General features: G+C 37.8%; 1 protein-coding gene across 1 annotated transcript in view; it reads right to left on the reverse strand.

Annotated features, from left to right (window-relative positions):
- Positions 1 to 9,550: 9,550 nt before the first annotated feature.
- LOC124790644 (argininosuccinate lyase) overlaps positions 9,551 to 19,110 on the reverse strand; it is a 65,389-nt gene continuing 55,829 nt past the window's right edge. Inside the window, exons 9-12 of the mRNA XM_047257799.1 lie at positions 17,486 to 17,629; positions 10,700 to 10,780; positions 10,482 to 10,588; positions 9,551 to 9,928 (exon numbers count right to left, since the gene is read on the reverse strand). Coding sequence (XP_047113755.1) covers positions 9,748 to 9,928; positions 10,482 to 10,588; positions 10,700 to 10,780; positions 17,486 to 17,629 — 513 coding nt within the window. The 3' untranslated portion in view covers positions 9,551 to 9,747. The remainder of the gene's footprint in view (positions 9,929 to 10,481; positions 10,589 to 10,699; positions 10,781 to 17,485; positions 17,630 to 19,110) is intronic.

The following is a 19,110-nucleotide window of genomic DNA, read 5'->3' on the forward strand; positions in this document are numbered from 1 at the left end:
TGCCCTCCATCTAACCTGCAGCACTTCACTGTCCGACACCCCTACCAGACTATCCCCACCCCAGCCTCCTCCTTACCCCCAGCCATGCATTGATGTTCCTTCTTGCAGTGTGATTTCAGTTGCCTGAGACTGCAGTTCTGCGTGTGTGTGAGTGTGTGTGTGTGTGTGTGTGTGTGTGTGTGTGTGTGTGTGTGTGTGTCCTCTATTGTTGATGAAGGCCTTAGTGGCCAAAAGCTTTATTTGTGGCAGTCTTTTTGTTGTGCCTATCTGCGACTCAGCACCTCCACTATATCACTATATGGTGAGTAGCTACTTACTTTCCTTTTCATAATATTGTTACATTCCATCCTGGATTTTCCAGTGCTTGGTTCAAAGGTTAAATGTAATTTATAAGCCTCTTACAAATGTGGATCTGTTTTGTACTTTGTGATTTTTTTGTTGATTCAGTACAGGTCTTATTGAATCTATGATTCATGCTGTCTAGTGTGAATTGCTCTGTTCTCATATATGAATGAATTTATATATATGTTACTGGTGTACTGATTAGTAAGATGCAATTGTAGGTATCTGAGCAGTATATTGGTAGTTATTCTCTTGGTGGTTGGGGATGGCTAGTAGTAACCAGGTAAGAAGTAAGGTATTTGTTGATGTAATAAGTTGCTTTTGTCATGACTATTGAATTCCGAAGGCCGTATATTTTGAAATGTTATGTTGTTATTTGGGTTGTCTGTGTGGGGCCAGACTGAATGTCTGGCATTGATTATCATGATTATTTCAGTAAGATATCTTGTGTTGTTCAAGTACTTTCAAAGTTTATTCATGCCTCAAGAAATCTGTGTACAACACTCTTTTCTGTCTTGTTTAATTGGCATTTGCATTGTAAATAAAGTTATAATAGCAATATTGAGACCCACATCTGCACAACCCCAGCCCAAACCCCACTCCACCTAAATCTCACACTACAACAGGAAATGATCATCAGAAGTACTGATTCACTGATATTAAAATCAAGGACTTCAACATTAAGAATATGAAGAGAATTGGAAATTCCACTTTTAAATTCAGAGGTGGTATGAATAGGTGCGAAGAGTACATTGAAGGCCTATATGAAAGGGAGGACTTGTTTGATGATATGTTGGCAGAAGAAATGGAAGTTGATATGGAAGATATATGGGATCCAATGTTACAGTTAGAGATCAGTAGAGCTTTTGAAAACTTGTGACCAGGTAAGGTAGAAGGGATAGATAACATTCCTTTGGAATTTCCAAAATCATTGCTGAATGTGGCTTCCAAATGGCTATCAGGATTAATGTGCAGAATCTATGAAACTAGCAACATACCATCATATGTTTGGGAAAATATTATCTATACAGTCATGAAGATAGCAAGAGCGAGTAAATGCAAGTACCCAACAGTCAGCTTAACAATTTCTGCATGAAATTGCTGACTGGAATAATATACAGAAGAATGGTGAAGAAAATTTAGGTGCTATTAGATGACAACCAGCCTGCCTTTCAAAAAGATAAATGCACAAGAGATGCTGTGCTTAATAATGGATGGTGTAGGGTAAGACAGATGATGCAACAGAACCAAGAAGGAACACTGAGAATGGAAAACCAGAGTGAAGTGCTAAAATTAAAAAAGGTGTAAGACAGAGATGTAGTCTTTGGCCCACTGTCCAGTCTATACTTTTAAGCAGCAATGATGGAAAGAAGAGGGAGGCTCAAGAGTGGAATTAATATTCTGGGTGAAAGGGTATCAAGGTAAGATTCATTGACGACATTGCTGTCTCCACTGAAAGTGAAGATGCATTGATGGATGTGTTGAATGGTGTGAACATTCTAATGAGTACAGAATATAGATTGAGAATGAACTAAAAAAAGGGTGGGGGGGGGGCAAAGGAAAAAGGAGCAGTAGAAACGAAATTAGTCATAAATTTACCATCGAAACTGGTGTCCGTGAAGAAAACAAAATTAAGGAATTCTGCTACTTTGGAAGCAAAATAACAAATGATGGGCAAAATAAGGGTACATAAACGTAGACTAGTACAGGCAAAGAAGGCTTTCCTGGCCAAAAGAAGTATATTAGTTTATTTATTTATTTACATTTTCTTTGCATGGAGCCATCATAATGATGGCTTTTTCAAACGTCAGACTTAATACTATGGTTATATTTATACTTATAAAATACACTATATTCTGTAGCTGTTGCTTCTTATGTCTATTTTTTACATTTATCACATTACAACTGATATGCTAATGCCTCATGTTACAGTCACTATCTTAAAATTCATTGAAAGAATATAAACATTTTTCTACTAGAAAAGATTTTAATTTTGTTTTAAAAACATTTCCCGTGCACGTTCTTAGAGAGTTTGGTAGCTTGTTATACCAAATCAAAGCACTGATATATGTACTTCTATCAGTCATTTTTAACGTTGTTCTGTTACGAAAATAGTTACACTTTGTTCTAGTGTTGTAATTGTGTACATCACTGCCCTTGATAGCTTCTGTTGGTTAACTTACAAAAATTACAACTATTTTGAAGATGTGCAGAGAATATATTGTCAGATATTCGTGCTGCACAAAAACTTCACGACATGAATTTCTATGTCCCATCCCATGTATAAGTCTTTTTGCCCTTTTATGTAGCAGTAGTAGTATTCTTTTTAAATGTACATCAGCTGCACAGCCCCATAGTTCAATTCCGTAATTGAGAAAGGGGTAAAGTGTTCCATAATATACTAATTTCAGTGCTTGGCTAGGAACTATCTTTGTGAGCTGGCTGAGGATATATATGGCACTACTGACTTTTCTGCATATGAAATTAATGTGGTATGTCCATCGCAGATTTTTATCAACATATATACCTAGGAATATACAGTTACCATTTTCTGTTGCATTACACACGCTATTCATATTGTTGTTATGAGAACTGCCTGTTTTAAATGTCAGTAGTTGAGATTTGGTGACATTCACCCTGAGTCCCTGATCATTGAAGTATTTTGTTACTTCTGTTACACCACTAGTAGCAAGAGATTCTAGCTCTTTAGATTCGCTCCCATAGAATAATATTGACATGTCATCTGCATAGCTTACAATATGGGAGTTAATGGGTTGTGCAATGTCGTTAATATATATAAGGAGGAGAAAGGGTCCAAGGATTGAGCCCTGTGGTACACCTTGTAATACAGGTTCACTGGTGGACTGGGAGTTCATGATTTTATTATCTAGTTTGTATGACAACTTAGTGCTTTGCTTATGATTCAACAGGTATGTGGTTAGAAGATTCATGGCTTGATCCCCAATACTATAAAATTTTAGTTTTTTAAGAAGTACCCTATGGTTTACCATATCAAATGCTCTTGTCAGGTCCAAAAATATACCTGCAGTCTGCGTCTTCTGGTCCAACAGACAGTAAACTTCATGGATGAACTGTTAACTGCTGTGGTTGTACTTAGCTCTTTTCTGAAGCCATGCTGCGAATCTACAAGCAGTTTATGTTTTGTGAAAAAGGCACTTAGCTGAGAAAGGATAATGCTTTCGAATATCTTACTAAAAGTGGGAATTAATGATATTGGTCTATAGTTGGAGATTTCTTCCTTACTTCCCTTTTTATACACTGGTTTCACTACACTCATTTTTAGAACCGTTGGATACATGTTTTCTCTAATGCTGCAATTAATCAGGTGAGTAAGAGGTTTAGAAATTTCTTTTAAGCATGCTTTAGTAATAGCACTAGATACGCCATCCCATCCAGATGAAATTTTTTTCTTTATCATGTATATTGCCCTGCGAACCTCCTGTTCATTCACTTCCACAAATTCAAAGTCGGTACACTGGGTGAGATGGCATCGGGTCTCTACCTGCGAATCTATAATATGGCTTGATTGTTCACCAGAAATGTAGTAGTTATTAAAAATATTACGTATAGTATCTGGGTCTTTTATAATGTTACCATCATGTCTTAAGCTGAGTGCTTCCATGTTCATCTTGTTGGGTCCTTTTCGGTATTTATGAATCAGATTCCAAGATGCTTTGCTTACGTTGTCAGACTGTTCTATTGTTTTGCTGTTAATCTACTTCCTTAGATTGACAATTTCAGTTTTAAAAGTTTGCTTGGCCCTATTGTATTTTTCCTTGAAAACCTGCATAGTAGTAGCTTTATAAAGCTGGTTTGGAACATGTATTTGCTGCCTGAGCCTAATCAGATTTGTTGGGAGTTTTAGTCTAGGATTACTTCTATTTTGACAGTGGATTTCTCTGACTGGGCAACTATATTCGTAATGATGCAATAGGGTTGAGTAGAATTCATTCCATTTCTCATTTGACCCTTTTACCTGGTACACAGAATCCCATTTCTCATTCGTTAGTTTGACTTTAAGAGCATTAATATTTGAGGTATTCTGCATTCATTTCTGTAGCACAATTTTTGTTATTTTAGGCACAACTGAATTTGTGTATTCTACCACCTGACAGAAGTGGTCAGAATAAAGAAAATCTAAGTTACTGTAATTTACCTTATCTATAACATCTTTGTTGATTACAGCATGATCTATTCTAGTGGAACATGTGTCCGTCACTCTTGTGTCAGAGTTCACTATATTTACAAGGTTGTATCAGGTCAGTACATCACTGAGTTTCAAGTTTACTATGCTATTTGAGTTTGCATCTATATTAAAGTCACCTAATATAGTAAGGTCATTAGAACCAGCCTGAACAGCAACACTACTAAGTTTATCCATAAAGGCATTACATCAGCGTTTGGTGGCCTATACACTCCAATCACTTTATGCTTTGGTAACTTAAGATCATTACTGTGGAGTACAATACCTGTCATTTCAATTGATCCTTCTTTGGTCTGGTGTTCAAGAAAGGAAATTTTTTTAGCTTCTACATCCTTATTAACATAAATTGCCACACCACCACCTTTATGGTTTTGCCTACAATAACTACTTGCTAGTAAGTAACCTTCTAATCTATAGTATATTATTTCACTGCATTTTAGTCCATGTTCCGTTATTACTAGTACATGTGGCAAGTGTTCCTCTATGAATATTTGTAGAATGTCTAGTTTGTTTCTGAGATATTGCACATTTAAGTGCATTAACATTAAGGGTGTTATCCCTTCTTGTTTATTTACCATTTTGCACGAATCAAAATTGTTTGAGCTACACTTTTTACGACATTTTGCATACACTGGTTTTTTGGAACTGACTTTCAATGACTGAGCACTTACTTCACAGCCTGGCTTTTCTTTGCACGCACAGGACTCAGTCATATCCGAAATACATCCCTGAAAACTATTATTATGGTCCTTTATTCTAAAAAAGTCTCGCTGTTGTAGCCCAGAGCAATTGGATCTTTCCCCACACTGTCTTTCTCGCACAGTTTGCTTATGTAGGAAACTAGCTTGGCCTTTCCTTTCCTGTTTAAGTGGAATCCGTGTTTTGTATGTTCATCATGACTCATCTTACTTAAGTCTATCAAATGTACATGCTTAATTTATCACACAGTATCAAACATAGGCCTTAATCTGTAGAATAAATTCCTGAGGAGTGCCAAAATCAGCCATCTGGAGTATGGAAACTGAGTAAATAAATCTCCAGGATGGTACACATGGTTAACAATATTGTAAATCATAAGAAACTCCTGATATGAAACTTCTTCTGCAAAAGTTATAACCTGAAAAGCAAGGGAATAACAAGGGAAAATGTAGCATAGTAACACTTGCGCAATTACTACACAATGTGTGTGTGTGTGTGTGTGTGTGTGTGTGTGTGTGTGTGTGTGTGTGTGTGCGTGCGTGTGTCTAAAAACCACTTGCAATTACTACATAATGGCTAGAAACAACTATCACAGCTCCTGTTTTATAGGCCACTAAAGACGCTCCATAAATAAAAGAAGAGAAACATGTATGTCAAAAAACAGAGTGCCTTTCATTTAGTTGCAAAGATGGAACATACCTCCATGGATGTACACTATGTTCATAATGTTTTCTTTTTACAATGTACATGGCTACAAAGAACAATCAAAGACATTTTTATATCACACTAAGCATTTGAATACTTTTCAGTAGTTTTTCCCAGTGCTGGTAAAGTTTAATGAAAGTCATACTCAATAAGATCCCATACTATGTTCTTTTATGATATCACAACTGAATACTTTATGCACTGACTTTCTCCTAATCAAGTGAGTTTCAATTAAAATTTTATGTACTGCATAGTATGTGTTGTTTTTGTAGTATCTTTCTGATATTGGTTGCACACTGCTAAGAATTTGTGCTGTCAAAAACCATAAATTAAAAGTTCCGTATTGTAGACTATTCTACAATATTAATTTATTTTGTTTACTGGTTTTCAGCTTGCAAGGCCATCATTAGTTAGTGGAATGAATTAGTACTATAAAACAGCCACAATATTGTTCTTCTCATTTATAATTATGAATTTTTTCTATCGAGAAGCGACTAAAGAGTCAGATAGCATTTTCGTAGTCTTCAACTGTAGCTATATATATATTTTGTAAAGCCTGATGCCATGGTTCTTCCACACAATCCTTGCTTTAATTAAATGACTTCAGCTCCTGTCTCAGGAATGGGGTGAACTTACCGGTTTGACTGAACTTGTAGATGTTTACCTCTTTTGTTAATCCTTCATTCTTTGATTATCATTGTTTCCACAAACATATCATCATAACTTATTATATTGTCCATGTATACACCCTCTGAGTTGTCAGTTATGTTTTCCTTAAACAATACCATAATGATCTATTTCTGAAGTATTTGTTCTGGAGAGACATTACAGAAAGCATAAGTTTCACTGATACTTATGACATTTGAATTTCTTCAATACAATGCAGGGTTACAAAAATATCATGCCCTCTGTCGTGCCATGACTGGAGAGAGCTAATCCTAGTCAGATGAGGGTTTCCTTTGGGTTAACACTTACTTTTGTGGATGAGATGGTGACTGTCAGAAGGCTCCAATCATAGCTTTTAGTGTTTCCTTGACAGCTAACACTGAATAAAACATTTCTCATACAAATTAAGTTCCTACTACAATGGACCTAAGTTCATAGTCTGATGATTCCTGCATGAATTGAGAGATGAGTAGCATAGATATTAATGGCAGTAGTGTTGAGAAACAGCTAAATTTAGTGAAACTGAACAATGTCCGGAACCCAGTACAGTCTCAACCAATTTCTACATTGAATGTGTGACTGATTTATCTGCCATAAGAACCATAATATACCATAAACTCCTAAAACTGAAAATTGTGTTCAGTAGCTGAAAGAAAGCACAGGTGACACCAGTCTACATGAAGTAGCAGAAGTGATCTACAAAACTGCAGTCCTCTAACATTTACTTCCATCTGCTATAGAATCTTCGAACATGTTCTCAGCTCAAAAGCAGTGTGATATTTTGACCAGAATGGTCTCCATTAAGACAACTAGCATTAATTTCGAAAACATGGGTCATGCAAATCACAACTCACACTTTTCTCACACATCTTAAAAAGCAATGGATGTGGAAATTAGGAAGATATAATATTTCTTGGCATAAAAAAATTGAGTCATTACCAATGCCTGTAACTGTGTAATCATATGGGGTCTCAAAACATAAAGAGTCATTGACAAAAGTACTGTATTTTCAGGAGTGCCCTGGGTAAATGCCTTGGTACTATTTCTGTAGCCTATATGTTGTAAATTAGTAATTAATGATATGGCAGACTGTATTAACAGTAACCTCAGGCTTCTGCAGGTGATGCAGTAATCTGTACCATAATAAAGTCATATCTCAAAAATGGCACAAAAATGATCAGTCACATATTGATAAAATTTAAAAGGGGTGCAAAGACTAGCAACTTGCTTTAAATGTTCAGAAATGTAAAATTGGGTACCTCACATGATGTTTAAACATAGTATCCTGTAACACAATCTCACTGAGCTACAACTGGATGCAGTCAATGCACACAAATACTTAGGTGCAACAACACATGGAATATGAAATGGAATGATCATGTAGGCTCAGTCTTGGGCAAGGTAGGTATCAGACTTTGATGCATTGGTAGTATACTGAGAAAATGATGTCAATCAACAAAGGAGATTGACTACAAAACTCTTGTGTGTCACATTGTAGAATACTGATGAATTGCTGAAGTGTGTACAACTAACAGGGGATAATGAAGATACACAATGAAGAGAATCACAAATGGTGAGAGGTTTGTTTGATCTATGGAAATGCTGAAAAATCAGAACTGATGACATCTGCAGATAGACACCAACAACCCCACTAAAATCTACTTAAAATGCTCCAACCGCAGTTATGAAAGGAATCTAGGATTGTACTAAATCTCCTTACATGTAATTCACATGGGCACTGATTGATTACAGTGTACACAGAGGCATTTAAGCTGTCATTAATCCCAGGATTAGTACACGAATGGAATAGAGTGAGATCCTAGTATATGGTGCAACACTAAGTTACCTCTGCAATGTACTTAACAGTGGTCTGCAGAAAAAGGAAGCAGATCCAGATACTGTAATGTTATCTTTTGTTTGTACTATTTCTTCAGGTGTTAAACAGGCAGTCTGGAGTCATCTGCGGCTGTGCCCATCCTGCCTGCAGATAGTATGTCCTCTCTCTGAAATGATCTCTTGCTCTTGCTTGTAACTGAGTGTGGAGGTTTTAAATTTTTTTGGTAGCATATTTTAATTTACTCTCTGCTGCACCAGACAGAGTAACATTAAATAATGAGTAGCGGAGATCATTTTTATCTGTTATATTAATGCTGTTTCAACTTTATGAATGGATGTTAATGACGACCCTCGTAAGTGAATAAATGTAATGTGAAGCTTTTCTATCATATATTAGTTGTGCAAAAGTTGACGCTCTTTGTCATTCAGTTTTGGTCAAGGTTGGTCATTAAGTTACTGTGATGGGTTTTGTAGGAGTCTTTAGATTGAGATGGATTAATTTAATGCCTAATAACACTGGAGTACTAAATTACGTGAAGAAAGATGGGCAAGAAAGGTGTCAGTTGCTGTATCAGTTTTACGCACTTGCAGTTTAATATGAATATGGATTCTTTCTTGACGTTTAGATGGGACTGGAACACTAAACAACATTTTTTTCTGAATGTAGAACATTCATAGAATGTTATTCAATAGGACATAACCCTGCAATCTCCGTAGAATAAAAATCTCATACAACAGTCTTAGTAATGACTCAGAACACCATAAAATTTTCAGAGAAGCAAATCACACCACATACCTCCAGTGAATGTGTTAATGTTGTCTAATACATAATGAATATCTCTATCTAGTACAAAGATGAGAAACAAAGCCCCATTTGATATGTTCTTATGTTCTTTTCCTCTGTGAATGTCGTATAAGGATGTGACTTGTAACTGCCAAGAAATCATATTGATCTATATTAGCATTTTGTTTTCATCAGAACTTTCAGTACTATCACTACATCTGCATTCACATACAAATCTTGTCACTTCAGAAGGTAGTGACAAATGCTGTTGAATGCAACATAGTAAAGACAGGTTTCTGTTATATGTGAATTGATTGTATTTTTATTCTCATTTGTTCACTTATTAAATACATAATATATCATTCAGATTAACACAAAAGAAAAGTGTACATGAGAGCTTAAAAATAGTAATACAATATCCTTTTTAATGATGTATTTTATAATTATGGCTCACAAATTTATGTCAGTGGTGGTTTATACTGGCAATGCCTTAGTTTGAAGAGACAGGCATCTCCATTTTAGAAAACTGCTGTTTTTCCTTCTCTACCCATTCTTTCAATGTTCTAATTTGAAGCAGAATGCTGTCACTGCAGGTTCCACCAGTGCTTCTGTATTGTTCAACACTGTTAGTGTAATCCCATATCTTCTTAATATCATCACTAAATTTAGAGCTGTAACATGGTATTCAGATGTAAATAATAGACTTTAGAATACTAAAATATATGTCACATTTTGAGGAACGAGCACCCATTAATTTTACAGAAATAAAGTAAAACAGAATTTTAGAATATGAGGTTTATGTTTAAATCTGATGGTCAAGTAGAAATAGTACATCCATTCCTGTAGGGCACATTTGTCATATTGGAAGTGAATATCAAGTCATGTTCCTTTAGATTAAGTAAATATCATAAGTAATAAATACAAAATGAAAGTGATTTTCTAATGCGCATTTACTACATTTAGATTGAACTTCTGTTTCGAAACTGCAGTACGAAAAATGGAGCTGAAATACAATGCTTACTACTGAGGGAAAGCCTGGAGGCTAAAGCTGAGGAGAGATGATTATGGAAATATTTCAAAGATGCATTGATAAGAAGAAGAGAAGATAATGGGCAGAAAGTAAAGGAAATCAGAAGGAAGTTTTAGAGGATCCTAATATATGTCAGAGTGAGAGATCAACTGATCACTCATCTGTTAATACGTGAACTTGCACATTTTACATACCTTATCAGCTGAAGTTCGTTTACGGTGAGATCCGTTATCTGTTTCTTCTGTTTTTCAGCTGTGGCAACAACTTCACCAACGACATGATGTGCTTCACGGAAAGGAACCTATTAGGCACATCAAATCAGTAAGCCATGTAAGACAAAATTATAACTTGAAGATTGAGGATAGGTTTTTAGTTCCAAGGTCACTTTTTTAGCAGCTACTGGTAGTCTTACCCCTTTCCGCACTAGGTAATATGCAACGTCAGTGGCTAGAAGGTTTGGTGTTAGAGCTGACAGGCAGACTTCTTTATTTACCTGTAATTTATAAGATTTATATATAGCTATCCATTTTCTACTCTTTTATCAGTGATGATATAATTCTGTTTCATTTTTATCAAAGACAAGTGACATCGGGTTCAAAGGGCAACAAAACTGTGAAAGCCTATAAAAAAATTAATAAATTGTCTTACCAAAATACCTGCTGTTGGTAAGTAAATATTACATAAATGTAAAAAAAAAGTTAAGCAATTGGCGCAACAATATACCCAGTTTTTTCTGTCAATAATAATAATGCAAATCAAACAGTTTATTTATTTTTCTGGAGCAATAGGAGCATGCATAGCTCATTGCAATTACTGCTTTGTTATTTCATGCAGTTTTTAAATAAACTATTGGTGCTTCATTTGTTTGTTTTCTAGAGATACCAGCTAAAGCTATAAGTGGCATAAAAACTGCTGTTAATGTACTACACATTACAGTATTTTCGTATCATTAAAAACAAGTGAAACAATACAGTTGCACATCTTGATGATTCTTTATATTATATGTAAACAATGTATTTATGTCAGATACTTAAAAAAAGTAATTTTTGTGTAATTACAATTGTAAGGAAGTTCTGGCAGAGTGTGAACACTTTAGGAGTACAGGTGACCACTCACCAAAAAGTGGTGGGGTTTTGTTGGATGGGTGTGGGAGAGGAGGAGAGTGGTTGGAGGCAGGAAGAGGGATTGGGATTGGGTAGCTAAAGCCTCAGAGGAGGGTACCTGTTTCGCTGGCAAGGAATGGATGCACGGGTGTGGAAGACAGTGGGGAGCTGCGCACTCTGAAGGTGATGTGGAGATGTGAATTGGGAGGCAGTGATTAGAAATTGAGGCCAGGAGGGCTGTGAGAGCGAAGCATATATTGCAAGGGTAAGTCGCATCTGCTGGTGGTGTAGGGAAGGATCCACATGGTCGAGGTTGTGAAGCAGCCATTGGATAATGGAAAACCACTTCAGGATGGTTGGGAAGAGTATAGGATAGAATGTTCATCATTTCAGGGCATGATGATAATCAAAGCCATTACAAAGGATATGGTTCATGTTTTTCACTATACCAGTCTTTTTATGGGCTGTATAGAGCTTCCTAGCCTCTCAAAACTCCAAAGTTTTTGTCTGGATGAGGTTCATTGATGATATCTTCATGATCTAGACTCAGGGCCAAGATGCCCTATCCTCATTCCTTCACAACGTCATCACGTTTTCTCCCATCCACTACACCTGCTCCTCCTCATCCCAAATGCCACCTTCCTGGACATTGAACCCAATCTCTCTGATGGCTGCATACAAAACTATGTGCATATTAAACGCACTAGCCACCAAGAGTACCTCTGTTTCGATAGCTGTCATCCCTTCCCAACCAAAAAATCCCTTCCTTACAGCCTATCCCCACATGGTCAGTGTATCTGCAGTGTTGAGAACTCCCTTGCCCATTATGATTAAGGTCTCACAAGGGCCTTCACAGACAGGCACTAACCCAAAATCTAGTCTGGAAACAGATTTTCTGCACCCTATCCTCACACACTCTAATCCTGCCGACCCTCAAGAATCAGTCCCAAAGGATCACTCCCCTCATGACTCAGTATCAGCCAGGACTGAAAAAACTGTACCATATCCTTTGCGAGGGCTTTGACTATCATACCCTGAAATCTGCATCTGCATCTACATCTACATCCACACTTCGCAAGCCACCTGATGGTGTGTGGCGGAGGGTACCTTGAGTACCTCTATCGCTTCTCCCTTCTATTCCAGTCTCATATTGTTCATGGAAAGAAAGATTGTCAGTATGCCTCTGTGTGGGCTCTAATCTCTCTGATTTTATCCTCATGGCCTCTTTGCAAGATATACGTAGGGGGGAGCAATATACTGCTTGACTCCTTGGTGAAGATATGTCCTCAAAACTTCAACAAAAGCCCGTACTGAGCTACTGAGCATCTCTCTTGCAGAGTCTTCCAATGGAGTTTATCTATCATCTCCATAACACTTTCACGATTACTAAAAGATCCTGTAACTAAGTGCGCTGCTCTCCGTTGGGTCTTCCCTATCTTTTCTATCAACCCTGTCTGGTACGGATCCCACACCAGTGAGCAGTATTCAAGCAGTGGGCAAACAAGTGTACTGTAACCTACTTCCTTTGTTTTCAGACTGCATTTCCTTAGTCTGGCATCTGCTTTACTGATGATTAATTTTATATGTTCATTCCATTTTAAATCACTCCATCACTCCTTGTGCCTACTCCCAGATAATTTATGGAATTAACTGCTTCCAGTTGCTGACTTGCTATATTATAGCTAAATGATAAAGGATCTTTCGTTCTATGTATTCACAGCACATTACACTTGTCTACATTGAGATTCAGTTGCCATCCCCTGCACCATGCATCAATTTGTTGCAGATTCTCCTGCATTTCAGTACAATTTTCCATTGTTACAACCTCTCGATATACTACAGCATCATCCGCAAAAAGCCTCAGTGAACTTCCGATGTTATCCACAAGGTCATTTATATATATTGTGAATAGCAACAGTCTATGACTCCCCTGCAGCACACCTGAAATCACCCTTACTCCGGAAGACTTCTCTCCATTGAGAATGACATGCTGCGTTCTTATATATAGGATCTCTTCAGTCCAATTACACAATTGGTCTGAAAGTCCATATGCTCTTACTTTGTTCATTAAACAACTGTGGGGAACTGTATCAAACACCTTGCAGAAGTCAAGAAACACGGCATCTACCTGGGAACCCGTGTCTATGGCCCTCTGAATCTCATGGACGAATAGCGTGAGCTGGGTTTCACCTGATTGTCTTTTTTGAAACCCATGCTGATTCCTACAGAGTAGATTCCTAGTCTCCAGAAAAGTCATTATACTCAAACATAATACATGTTCCAAAATTCTACAACTGATCAACGTTAGAGATATAGGTCTATAGTTCTGCACATCTGTTCAATGTCCCTTCTTGAAAATGGGGATGACCTGTGCCCTTTTCCAATCTTTGGAATGCTATGCTCTTCTAGAGACCTACAGTACACTGCTGCAAGAAGGGGGGCAAGTTCCTTCACGTACTCTGTGTAAAATCGAACTGGTATCCCATCAGATCCATCGGCCTTTCCTCTTTTGAACAATTTTAATTGTTTTTCTATCTGTCTGTCATCTATTTCGATTCATCTGTGTGACAATCTAGAGAAGGAACTACAGTGCAGTCTTCCTCTGTGAAACAGCTTTGGAAAAAGACATTTAGTATTTCGGCCTTTAGTCTGTCATCCTCTGTTTCAGGAACATTTTGATCACAGAATGTCTGGACATTTTGTTTTGATCCACCTACCACTTTGACATAAGCCCAAAACTTCTTAGGATTTTCTACCCAGTCAGTACATAGAACTTTACTTTCGAATTCGTTGAACACCTCTCGCACAGCCCTCCTCAAACTACATTTCGCTTGTTGTAATTTTTGTTTGTCTGCAAGGCTTTGGCTATGTTTATGTTTACTGTGAAGTTCTCTTTGCTTCTGTAGCAGTTTCCTAACTCAGTTGTTGCACCACAGCGGCTCTTTTCCATCTCTTATGATCTTGCTTGGCACCTACTCATCTAATGCATATTGTACGATGGTTCTGAACTTTGTCCACTGATCCTCAACACTATCTGTACTTGAGATAAAACTCTTGTGTTGAGCTGTCAAGTACTCTGAAATCTGCATTTTGTCACTTTTTTAATATTTCTATTTATGGCTGAAATCACCGATGCTACAACCGCTTTATGATCGCTGATTCCCTGATCAGTGTTAACTGTTTCAAATAGTTCGGGTCTGTTTGTCACCAGGAGGTCTAATATGTTATCACGAAGAGTTGGTTCTCTGTTTAACTGCTCAAGGTAATTTTCAGATAATGCACTTTAAAAAAATTCACTGGATTCTTTGTCCTGCCACCCGTTATAACGTTTAAGTCTCCCTGTCTATATCTGGTAAATTAAAATCTCCACCCAAAACTATAACATGGTCAGGAAATCTACTCAAAATATTTTCCACATTTTCCTTCAGGTGCTCTGCCACAACAGCTGCTGAGCCAGGGGTCTATAGAGACATCCAATTACCATGCTTGAGCCTGCTGTAACCGTGACCTTCACACAAATTATTTCACATTTTGGATCTCCGTCAATTTCCTTCGATACTATTGCACTTTTTATGGCTATAAACACGCCTCCCCCTTCACTGTCCAGCCTTTCTCTGCAGGATACATTCCAATCTGAGTTTAGAATTTCATTACTATTTACATCTGGTTTCAGCCAACTTTTTGTCCCTAGTACTATGTGGGCATTGTGACCGTTTATTAATGAAAGCAGTTCTGGAACTTTTCTATAGACGCTCCTGCAGTTTACTATTACCACATTAATATTGTCATTCCCTGTTGCATTGTGCCTACTGCTATCTTGTAGCATCTCCGGAGTCTTGTCGGGCCTAGGGAGGGAATTCTCTAACATAAAAAACCCACATGTGCGTTCCACGAGTACTCTGCTACCCTTGTAACCACTTCCTACATGTGGTGCACGCCTGGCCTATTCAGGGGGGCCCTACATTTCTGCACCCGATAGCAGAGGGCGAGAAATTTGTGCCCCAGATCCCGCAGAATCGTCTGAGCCTCTGACTTAAGCCTTCCACTCAGCTCCAAACCAGAGGATCGCGATCAGTTCTGGGAACGACAATACAAATAGTTAGCTCAGATTCCACCCTGTGAGCAAGGCTTTCCACCTTCACCAACTCCACCAACCCCCCATATGAACTGAGGATGACCTCTGAACCCAGACGGCAGGAGTCATTGGTACCGACACAGGCAACAATTTGCAGTCATGTGCACCCAGTACTCTCTATCGCTGCCAGCAAGGCCTCCTCAACATCTCGGATGAGACCCCCCTGGCAAGCAGATGGAGTGAACACTGGCCTTCTTTCCCGACCTTTCTGCTGTTTCCCTAAGGGGCTCCATCACCCACCTAACATTGGAGCTCCCAATCACTAATAAATCCCTCCCCCCGTGTGCCTGCTTGGACCTCGCTGAAGGAGCGGCCACATGTCCACTCACAGGCAGAGTGGGAAATGCCACACGGCCAGCCTCCATACTGACCCTCCACCTCATGCGACACGAACGCCGTTGAACCCACGACTCCCGGTGGGGAGAGGGTGGCCCAACCGTGCCTGGTACTTGCGAAGATGTCTCGACAGCAGGGACCATGGGTGAAGCATGTAACAGCTAGGGTGTACCATGCGACACACTAGGCTCCCCACTGCCGCTACACTCGGAGGCAGCAGCCTGAAGACGGCTGACCACAGCCATCAGCACGTTCAGTTATTCATGAACAGTGGCCAGCTCCTCCTGCGTCTCTACACAGCAGTCACACATCCTATCCATCCTAAAAAATCAACAATTTACTATAGAGAGTTAAGCAATCAACTTTTAACTAGACTGCTAATTCACTAAAGGCAGCTGTTAGCTGACTAAACTGTGGTTACTAGACACTTCTTGTTGGAAACAATGAAAATAAGCACTAACTGTCTCTGGATTGTATTCAAAACAAACACGAAATCTATGGAACACTATTGCTAGTACTCGAAAATTAAAGCTTCCTAAAAGCAAAAATGCACGGAAATAGAAGTGACAGGTAAGAAAAACACAGTTAATACTTAAATTTACGTAGCTTGCTGCACAGGAGATGTGAAGCAGACGGCAGTTATGACGACACTCAGCTGAGGGATGTCCTCTCCAAGATCCTTCCCCACTTGCCTAATGTGGTGTTCCGTCACCCCCTCCCTACTAAACATCCTAGTCAATCTCATGCGACTCCCATTCCCAACCCCTCACCAAAGGGGTCATATAGGCCTACCTGTAGAAGACTCAGGTGCAAGACCTGCCCAATCCACACACCCAGTACTTCCTACACCAGTCCTGCCATAGGCTTATCCTACTCCATCAGAATAAATGACCACAGCTGACCTGTGACCAAGAACAAAGTTCTTGTGGTACAAAATGCAACTGAGCTCAAAATGCTCAATTTCAGTAGATCCTTACAAATTGGGCCATGTGGATCCTTCCCTCTACCACCACCTTTTCTGGTGCAAATATCTCCTTCATTCCCATAATCATCTGGCCTCCATCTCTGTTAACACACTGTCTCCACACCCTCCACCCAACAGTCTTCCCTTCCTTTGTCCTATCACCCCATACCCTCTGCCTAGCAATTCTGTTTCATAACTTTATAAATTAATCTCCTTTTTGTCCCTGTCATTTCTGTCCTTTATTTAATCATACTAATCCAGTTTTAGGTCAGTGTTACATTTTTAACTCAACATATATTCTACTACTGATGTCTGTGGTTATGGTAGGTGTGCATCTGGCAGTTCCTGAATAAAGCAAAGCATTACGAGTCATTAATATTACTTATTGTAGTTTCAGTTGCTACCATGTTACATTAATTTTGATCAATATAATTACGCTAAACACGAGTTAGTACATCTTGTAGCAGTCATGCGAGCAAGGAGTTAAAAATTGGCTTCGGACTAAGGTATAGAGAGTGGCATGTTTTTTTACTTGTGGTATAAATTTTTCTCTATTTAAAAAGTAGGGAAGTTAAAGTTTGTTAATAGTCTGTTCTTATATACATACTGTAAGTATAAGACTAACAGAAAAAATAGTCAAATGCTATGATAGCTACATACCTCCATTGTTTCCACAATCCCCTTAGTTATCTTTAAAATCATTTCCATATTGTTATATGTTTCAAACGTAGCTCTTTTGTCTTCCTGGAGGTCTTTATTATAGGTTGAAGGCAGACCTTTGAGGACCATCATAAAACCAGAAAACTGAAACGGTATCAGACCAGTAACAAATATGCAGTTATAACATATAAGATGTATCACCAATGTGTATATACATGTTGTATTTTCTTTCATAAGTGTATTTCTTATGTAATGCTGTGTAAGTTGCATAACTGTATTACTCGTAGCCTGCTTTGTTAATTTCAGAGTTACATATTTGTCTGAAGATGGTCTTTCAACAACTGAAACCAGTTACCATAATTTGCAACACAGGTTTCAGTATGTGTAGACTCCAGCATAAACTTGTTCTGTACTTCTTGGTTGTGTGTTAATTCAAGAGGGACTGCAAATTTTTGGGTTGGGAGCAGTATTTGTAACCTGGCATAGAGATATTTTAGAAACTACATCTTTGTTTGTAAAACTATTAGGTTGTAAATAAGTATTACAGTAGTTGTATTACATGTTTCTTACCTTATAAATAAATAAAAAACTTTTTTATTTTAAATTCAGTGCAATAGTATTTGTAAAATGACTCTTAGTGTTCATTAAAAAATGACGATCATTCCACTTGGGACCTGTGGAATGGTACATTAGCTTATTTGTTTTAGTTGTAAATATTTGTCATGTATTGTTGTTTTTCTGACATGCTCCACATCCTGGAGTACCTCCTCACTACGGATCAATTGGAATGAAAGTAAATCTAATCTAATCTAATCTGAAATTTACTAGAGTTGTATGTGCAAGCAACAATTTGGTTTACATAATAAGTCGTTAGGAAATTGGAAAAGGTTACAGAACTATTTTGCATCTCTACACTGGGTATTAACTATTTATGGGTGCAACTGCCATATATGAAATTATATTGAATCACACAAATTCTTAATTAGTGACTTAATTTCTTAATGAAGTGTGTCACTGAATTGAGGCAACAAAAGTATAGTGGCAAATTTGGGAATTAAGTTGGTGTAACAGTGCAGAAGGCAGCAACTATTTTGCATACTTCATTTTGGTACTTCAGTACTGATTATTTGCTGACTTGATCAGTTTTAGGAAAATTAAAATATGTTTCTGTAAAGTCTGAAGCCTTAGTGCTCTAATGGTAGGTGTATATATGTCCAAAGCTACTGTATAGCTCAGTCAGAATCTATCATCACACATCGTTATGAGAGGTTCAATTATTCACTGCTTTTATTTAATAATGTTTTGATAAAACTAAACATATTACTGTAATCAGCATCGTGAAAATTATCCTCTGAATAATAAATTTGCATGGAACCTGGTCAGAAAAATATTTTGATAGACTAAGAGCAGATGCTGATATTCAAGCTTCCTCTGTTTTAAAGTGGTGTTCAGTTTTATTGACAGGTTATTTAGGGTACATAATTAATACAATTGTGATGAACAAAATATGTTTATTTCTGCTTTTGTAAAGTGGGAAATCTGGGTTCAAGTCCTGGTCTTGTGCAAATTTTCACCTTTTGCTATTGATATATTTCAGTGCTCAAATGCTGCTAATGTTATTAAAA

This window comes from Schistocerca piceifrons, chromosome 1, assembly GCF_021461385.2.
Source record: "Schistocerca piceifrons isolate TAMUIC-IGC-003096 chromosome 1, iqSchPice1.1, whole genome shotgun sequence".
Taxonomy (NCBI): Eukaryota; Metazoa; Arthropoda; class Insecta; order Orthoptera; family Acrididae; genus Schistocerca; species Schistocerca piceifrons.